This window comes from Emydura macquarii, unplaced genomic scaffold (assembly GCF_026122565.2).
Source record: "Emydura macquarii macquarii isolate MOO-44397 ecotype Brisbane River unplaced genomic scaffold, CSIRO-AGI_Emac_v2 contig_746, whole genome shotgun sequence".
Lineage (NCBI taxonomy): Eukaryota > Metazoa > Chordata > Testudines > Chelidae > Emydura > Emydura macquarii.
This window is the reverse complement of record NW_027130883.1, coordinates 856779-864691: the sequence shown is the minus strand read 5'-3', so window position 1 is coordinate 864691 and position 7913 is coordinate 856779. Positions and strand designations below refer to the sequence as shown.

At 61.1% G+C, this 7913-nt stretch overlaps 1 protein-coding gene across 5 annotated transcripts; it reads right to left on the bottom strand.

Annotated features, from left to right (window-relative positions):
* Positions 1-410: 410 nt before the first annotated feature.
* LOC137149393 (leucine-rich glioma-inactivated protein 1-like) lies at positions 411-7561 on the bottom strand. Of its 5 annotated transcripts, XM_067542892.1 has the most exons (9): positions 7101-7561; positions 4841-4912; positions 3918-3989; positions 3688-3759; positions 3030-3101; positions 2601-2770; positions 2010-2174; positions 1303-1814; positions 411-825 (listed from the first exon to the last, which is right to left on the bottom strand). In XM_067542892.1, exons 1-9 carry the CDS (start codon positions 7283-7285, stop codon positions 520-522), a joined length of 1626 nt encoding a protein of 541 aa, XP_067398993.1. In that variant the 5' UTR covers positions 7286-7561; the 3' UTR covers positions 411-519. The 5 variants fall into 5 exon arrangements, with proteins under 5 accessions (XP_067398993.1, XP_067398995.1, XP_067398994.1 ...); XM_067542894.1 differs by lacking the exon at positions 2010-2174; XM_067542893.1 differs by lacking the exon at positions 3688-3759.
* Between the last annotated feature and the right edge of the window lie 352 nt (positions 7562-7913).

Sequence of the window (7913 nt, the reverse complement as noted above, 5' to 3'; positions counted from 1 at the left end):
AGCTTTTTCCTTTAAGGAAAATGTGAAATGCCTCCCTGTGGGTTTTTTGTTTTTAAAAAGGGAAATAAATGAAAATTAAATGTTTCTTTTCCAGTTAAGGAAAATTTTAACTGAATAAAAAGTTGCCAAAGAAACTACTGCAAGGTGAAACACGGGCAGGCACGAAGCCGCGGAAGGACAAACCTCTGTGAAGGGTTGAAAAAATTTAAAGTCTATTAAATACATTTAAGGGGGAGGGCTCTTAAATCCAAAAATGATTTTAAAAGGCAGCAGGTGGTGTGGGGGGATCGAAATAGGATTGAAAAATTGGTCCCTGCCCCTGCTGGGCATTGCTGGTGCAGAACTCTCCCCCCATTGTCCCATTCTGTGCCCCCACTGGCCATGGCCAGTGCTATGCCCCCCCTCCCCACTGTCTGTGTCCGGTTCTGTGCCACCCAGTGGCCTTGGCTGGTGCTGCCCCCCATGGTCTGTGCTCCATGGTGGCCATAGCCGACTCTGCACAGCCCCCCGGCGTGGGGCTCAGGCACTCAGGTCGACGGTGATGTGCCGGTAGATCTGCGTGTCTCCCTTGAAGCTGGCGGCGAAGACGAAGTCCCGCTGGTGGACGGCCAGGTGGGCGAAGGAGCGGGGCGCCTGGGTATTGAGCTCCTGGAAGCGGACGAAGAGGCCCGAGCGGGCGTCGTAGCGGTACACCTGGCTGAAGGAGTAGTCGTTGCCCAGCACGGCGTAGCGGTGGCTCCCAATGCCCAGCGGCTGGAAGACCATGGAGCCGCGCGACGGCATGTGCTGGACGTCCCGGAACATGGAGCCCTCCCAGCGCATCACCTGGGGAGCAGAGAGGGGTGTGGGTCATGCCAGAGCGGCCGAGAGGATCAGGGGTAACGCCGGACGGGGGGCAGAAGCAGAGTGCATGCTGGGAGCAGAGCAGGCTTGGAACGGCGGGCGCGCACTGGGAGCAGGCCATGCTGGGTGTGCGCTAGCCGCGCACTGATTGGATGCACGCCGAATGCAGGAGCCGGCTGGGCGCATGTAGGGTGCCGGGAGCCGGGCACGCTGGGTGCGTGTAGGGTGTTGAGTGCAAAACACGCTGGGTGCATGCCAGGTGCAGGACAGGCTGGGCACAGGCAGACTGGGAACAGGGCAGGCTGGGGCACATGCTGGGCGCAGGACAGGCCGGGTGCGGGCAGGCTGGGAACGGCAGGCTGGGGCACACGCTGGGAGCAGGACAGGCCGGGTGCAGGCAGGCTGGGGCGCAGGGCAGGCCAGACACAGGCAGGCTGGGGTGCAGGGCCGGGCGCTGACCTTGGAGTCGCCGATGAAGCGGGTCAGGCAGACGTAGACGTCCCCGCGCAGGCGGAAGTGCTTGACGGCGTAGACGTCGTCCATGTCGGGGATGTCCGTGTGGCGTAGGAAGGCGCGGCCGGGCCGGCTCCACTGGTAGACCACGGGGCGCTGGGAGCTGCTGGCCAGGATGAGGCTGGGCCGGCCGGCCAGCTCCAGGAACTCCACGTGGGTGTCACGGTGCCAGGCGTGCAGGGCCTGGTGGGCGTAGAAGCCGCGCCCGCCCCAGCGGAAGAGGGTGGTGGCGCCCGCCTTGGAGCTGTCGGCCACGGCCAGGAACCAGTCGCCGTCCACCCGGAAGCTGGTCAGGGCGTTGGGCTTGCGGACGCGCTGCGGCCCCAGCTCCTGCAGCCGCACGAAGCGCCCCGAGGCCTCCTCATGGCGCCACACGTGGGAGCCCCCGACCAGCTGCGCCAGCACCACCAGCAGCCGCCCCTCCACCACCAGCGGCTTGCACGCCACGGGCGACGAACCTACCGGGGGCAGAGGGGCAGGGATTGTCTGGAGGGGCAGGGAGCGGGGGGCTGTCCGAGGGCAGGCAGGTCGGGATGAATGTGGGGGGCCTGCCGGAGGGAGGGAGAGGGGTTCAGGGAGCCTGAGCAGGTGGGGGAGTTTTGGGGGGGCCTGTCCCTGGGGTGGGGAGAGGAGTTAGGGGGGGTCAGGCTCACCGTTGATGGTGGCGTAGGCCCGGAAGGCCCCAGCCAGGTGGTCCCACTCCAGCAGGCTGCAGCGCCCGGCGAAGGGCTGGGTGATGGCCACGTGCTGCTCCCCCCGGTACCAGAACGGCTCCACCGACAGCGCCTGGAAAGGCAGCGACTGGAACAGCGCCAGCGCTGGCGGGGGCGGGGATTAGAACAGCGGGGGGAGGAGGGCAGCCGGACGCCTGGGTTCAACCCCAATGCTGCCCTTACCACTGCTGCCTGGGCCAGCCTTGAGGCAATAGAAACCAGGTGCCTCTCCACCCCCACTTTAACCACTAGACCCCACTCCCCTCCCCGATCCGGGGATAGAACCCAGGAGTCCTGAGGCTTGTTGCACAGCCAGCCTAGGGGGCTGCGTATGGAGCAGTTTGTGTCTCACCAGGAATTGGGTTGAGACACAGCGAGGGCCATGAAATAAGAAGCATTTCCCCTTCAGATGGGTTCACCCATTGCTGAGATGCGGCCTCCTCTGGGGCAGGGCAGCTGGGGAACAGCCGCACATAACGCACACGGGGATGGCTGCCTAGCGCTGGGGGCGGCTGGCTCGGGGTCCTGTACCAGTGGTGATGCAGTCGAAGTCCTGGAGGCGCAGCTGGCTCAGCTGGGTGCCGTTCAGCTCCGCTGGGCCCCAGCACTCGCCCAGCTCCGCGCTGGCGTTGGTGCTGCCTAGCCATTCCACCAGCCACTTGATCCGGCAGTCGCAGTGGAAGGGGTTCCCTCGCAGGTCGCTGGGGGGGGGAAATTTGCATGTGGGGCTGGGGCATGAGGGGCAGGGGCCTGGAGCCAGGCAGCACGGCCCACCCCTGAACGCCCCCCCCCTTTCCTGCCGCCTCCCCAACCCCCCATTTCTTTCCCGCCTCTTTTCTGCCCACCTCTACCCCCCGCCCCTCTCCTCCCTCACTCCTGCTCCCCATTCGCCATCTTCCCACTCCTGTCCCTAGTCCCACCTCCACCCCCCCCCTTCCCGTGGGGTCCCCCAACACTCACACATGGGTAAGTGCATCCAGGCCCCGGAACAGGTGGCGCGGCAGCGTCTCCAGCTGGTTGTGTGCCAGGCTCCTGTGGGGAGACAGGCCAGAGATGGGGAGGAGCCCCCCCAAACCGGTGCCGGCTCCCATCCAGCCCCAGGGTGGGGAGCAGGGTCCCATGGGGACAGAGGGGTCACAGTACAGGCGGTGGGGAGGGCCCATTGGAGGGGGACTGGCAGCAGGTGGAGGAGGAGTGTGGGGGCGGGTTCCCTCGGGGGTTGTCCCATGAGAGGGAGATATTTTAGGGGTGACAGGAGTGTTGGGGGAGGGGTCCCCTTAGGGGGGCTTGTCAGAATGATGTCGGGGGTCCCTGGGTGGGGTGTTGGTGCCAAGGGACGGGGGGCCCCCAGTGTCAGGGCTGGTACAGGGGTGTCAGGGCGTTCCTGGGGGGGACTGTCGGTGTTGGGGGGCTGGAGGTGTTGGAGTCACAGGGGTCTCCAGGGTCTGGGGTTGGGGGGGTGTCCCCAGAGGTCTGTCGGTTTTGGTGGGTTGGGGGGGCCTGTTGGGCGCAGTGGGGCTCCCTGGGTGTCTATTGGTGTTGGGGGCGCAGAGGGGTGGTGTAAGGGGGGCGGTCAGTGTTGGAGGCCAGGGGGCCGTGATGAGGGGGGGTCACTTACAGATGCACAAGCCCCTTGAGGCCTCTCAACGCGTTTTTGGAAATGGAGCCGACCTGGTTATTCTCGATGAACCTGGAGGTAGGGGGGCTCTGTCAGTGGGTCGGCCCCGCGGTGTACCCCCGCTCCCCGCCCCCACAAAGTCCCCTGTGCAGACTCCCCCTTCCACAGTGCCTCTTGCACACACTCCACCTCCCCCTTGCACACCCACCTTCCCCCCCTCGCACACTCACAGATATTCCAGGTGCAGGAGCCCCAGAAAGGCGTCGTCCCTGATCAGCCCCACAGTGCTGGCCGTGAATAAGCTGGGGAAACAGGGGGAGTCAGTGCCCGCCGGGACCCCAAAATATCACCCGCCCTCAATGCCGATGCAACCCCTAGTTCCCTACCCTGGGTTCCCCCCAGACAGTCCTGTCCTGGCTCCAGGAGGGGAGTGGGGCTTAGTGGTTAGAGTAGGAGGAGGTGGGCTGGGAGCCAGGACTCCTGGGTTCTCTCCCTCACTCTGCCACTGACCTGCTGGGTAAGTCTGCGCAAGTCATTTCGCTGCTTGGTGCCTCGGTTTCCTCTTTGTCCCCTGGGTCTGTGCAGGGGGCAAGCTCTGTGGGGCAGGGCCTGTCTCCCACTGTGTTGGGGTAGCACCTGGCTGACGGGGCCCCAATTCCAGGTGGGGGCTGTGAATGTTCCTGGGATAACCGTGAGCGCCCCCCCACCCAAGAGCTCAGCTGCCCTCTGCAGCTGCCATTTGCACACTCACTTCCCTGTACACACTGGCTGGCACACACCCATTTGCACACTCACTTCCCTGTACACACTGGCTGGCACACACCCCTTTGCACACTCACCTCCCCCTACACACTGGCTGACACACACCCATTTTCACACTCGCCTCACCCTACACACTGGCTGGCACACATCTGATCGCACACTCACCTCCCCCTACACACTGGCTGGCACACACCCATTTGCACACTCACCTCTTTGTGCACACTGGGTGGCACACACCTGATTGCACACTCACCTCCCCATACACACTGGCTGGCACACACCCATTTGCATGCTTATACTCTCCCTGCAACCGTGGGCTGACATGCACAGACATGGCGGCCCCGCTTGCACACTCGCTGGCACTAGTGAGATGGGGCATCATGCTCCTTACAGCAGCTGCAGGAACGGCGTCTGCAGGAAACTCCCCTCTCGGAGCTCAGTGAATCCCGATCGCACCAGGGACCTGGGGAGAGGAGACGGGACGTGAGGAGGCCACGGGTCAGAACCAGCACCAGCGCTGGTGCTGGACCCATCATCAGGATTCCCACAGTAACAGCACAGCACCACGGGCAACTCCAGAGCCAGGAGATGAACCAAGCCCAGAACCACCAGTCCAGAACCAGCACCAACATCAGACCAGGACCACCGGTCAGAACCAGAACCAGCAGCAACTTCCGACCACGACCAGCACCGCCACCAGCGGTGGATCAGAACCAGCGTGAACGTGAGAGCAGAACTGACTTCAAACCAGTCCCGACAGCAAACCCAGAGCCAACACAGAGCCAGAACCGACCATAAACCAGAACCAGCACCGAATCAAAGCAGCCCCAGCCTCCTGCCAAGAACCACGTTCAACAGCAACGTTGAAAGACACGAGCTGGAGGCCGGAGCTGAGACCAGCTGGGAGGACGACGTTAATCAGAAAAACGTGGCGGGGGGTTGGGCCTCGTTTCAGAACCCCAGAAAGGTGCCCGGAACGCCGCAGGCCCAGTCGAGGGAGAAGCCGGGCGGGGGGTCCAAACCAACCTGCTTTAGAGGGGACGTGAAAGCGACTCTATAACCTCCATAATGAATGGGAGGAAGGGGATTGTGGAATATAAATCAGGGAGGGTTTTATGTTTTCCTCCGGGCTGTTGGTGATAATGTCAGCGAGCGTCATATATTCTCTGCATATTTATCAGTGGCCACAGGGTCAAACGCCCGCCTGGGACGCATAAACAGAGGAGTCCCGAGGAGGAGCAGCGAGGTTTTTCAGCCCTGGTGTGACCCCCTGCTGCATTTCTGTGGCCAGTTCCGCGGCCCACGGGTCAAGAAGAAGGTCGATAAGTCGGAGCAGGGTCAGAGAAGAGCCGGGAGGAGGATGAAAACCTGCCCGAATGATAGACTGAAAGAGCACCATCGATTTAGCTCAACACAGAGAACGTTCAGGAGCAACTGGATCCCAGTCTGTAAGTATCTACCTGGGAGCAAATATTTAATAAGGGGCTTTTCAGTCTACCCGAGGAAGATCTAACATGATTCAGTGGCTGGAAGTTGAAACTAGACAATTTCAGACCAGTGTAAATTTCTAACCATGGAAGCAATTTCCCAAGGGCCACGGTGGATTCTACATCCCTGGCAACATTTAAATCACCATTGGACGTTGTCTAACATCTGCTCTAGGGTTGATTTGGGCCATTCTCCGGCCCGGGTGATCCGGGACATCCGACAAGGTCCTTTCTGGCCTTGGAATCTGGGGCTCGAGCCAGAACCAGGAGCCCTCTGTCATTAAGCCAGCACTACCATCAAAGTGTGACTGGTACCAGTGCCAGAATCAGCACCAGAGCCTTCCCCAACATTACACCAGAGCCAAGGAGACACCAGGAGCAAGGCCACCAGCACTGTCCGAGCCAAACCAGCCCATAAGCCGACTCCAGATGCAGAGCTGTAGTGGAGCTACTGAATGGACCAGCACCAGAACCAGCACCTTAACCAAAACACCCCGCACCATTAAAGTGGGACCAATACCATAACTGGGGCCAGCAGTGAAATCAAACCAGAACCAATGCCAGAACAGCACCAACATCAAACCGGAACTGCTATCAGAACCAGAACCAATATCGGAACCAGCAGAGATGTCAAACCAGAACCAATACTGGAACCAGCACCAATATCAAATCAGAGCCAATAACAGAACCAGAACCAGTGTCAAACCAGAATCACTATGAGAACCAGAACTAATACCAGAACCAGCACTGATGTCAAACCAGAACGAGAACCAGCACCTGCACCAATATCAAACCAGAACCAATACCAGCCCTGCACAGACATCCAAGTAGCACCAATATAAGTAGAGACATCGAACCAGTACCAGCATCAGCTTCGCGCCAGACCCCTTAAAGGGCCGTCAGCCATCCCAGCCTCAGCAGGCATATAGACCAGTACCAGGCACAGCATCAGAACTGGTGCCAGGGAACCCACCAAACCCAGCACCACTGAATCAGAACCAAAATCAAATCACAACCCCAGCCAGAAAGAACAAGGGATCAAGTGACAGGAGCAGGGAGGTGAGGTGGAGGTGCAGGGGTGGCAGAGGCCTGCTGGGGGTTTTTTAAGGGAGGTGATGTTGGGGGGGAGGGAAGGGGCTGGGGAGGGGGTTGGGGGCTTCTTACAGGGAGGTGATGTCGGGAGGCAGTCCTCGGGGGACCCCGTCTGTCCTGTCACACAGCGCATTGTCCTGGGTGCAGCTGCAGCTGATGGGGCATTTCCGCCTGGGGGGCCGGTGCCGCTCACCCCCCCCAGCCGCCAGCAGCACGAGCAGGAAAGCACAGGTCCCCTGGATCCCTCCTCTTCCCATGGCAGCCCCCCCCCAGCCCGTTGTCTGGCACGGGGCACGGGAGGTGGGCTGCTCCCCTTATATAGCCCTGGGACTCCCTCCCCACTGGGGTCCTTCTACCTACCCCTGAATCTCTGATTCTCGCTATCCAGCCCTCTATCTACCTACCCCGTATCTATCTCTATCTATCTACCCCGTATCTATCTCTATCTATCTACCCTGTATCTATCCCTCTATCTCTCCATCCATCCCTGGTTCAATCCCGCTGTCCCCGAGTTCTTGGCCAGTCCCTCTGCCCGTATTCCCCGGCCCACTGTCTCTCTGGCTGTCCCACCCATTCTGAGTGGCAGTGCTGCCAGCCAATTGCCAGCTGGAGCTGGGGAGTGGGGGGGGGGGAGGTTTGCCCAGGGGTGGGGCCATCAGTAAAGAAAAAGAGGGGGGCAGCTTAGCACAAGGGCTGAGAGGAGGGGCTGGGCGCCAGGACTCCTGGGTTCTATCCCAGCTCTGGGAGGGCTCAGCAGCTGCCTGGGCCATTCCCAGTTTGTGCCAAAATGTGGAGTGCTGTGAGTCACTCGTGAGCCTGGGAAATAAAACATGTGGCTGAGGAGGAGGTGGGGGGTCACCCTGGGGTGACAGCAACGGGGGGAGG

What these genes read in the sequence shown, in the direction of transcription:
- LOC137149393 (XM_067542892.1), bottom strand. Translation starts at nt 7,285, where the DNA reads ATGGGAAGAGGAGGGATCCAGGGGACCTGTGCTTTCCTGCTCGTGCTG. An exon ending in CCTCCCGACATCACCTCCCT is followed by an intron (nt 4,913 to 7,100) that starts GTAAGAAGCCCC and finishes TCCTCTCCCCAG; the next exon opens with GTCCCTGGTGCGATCGGGAT. An exon ending in GGCCTACGCCACCATCAACG is followed by an intron (nt 1,815 to 2,009) that starts GTGAGCCTGACC and finishes TGCCCCCGGTAG; the next exon opens with GTTCGTCGCCCGTGGCGTGC.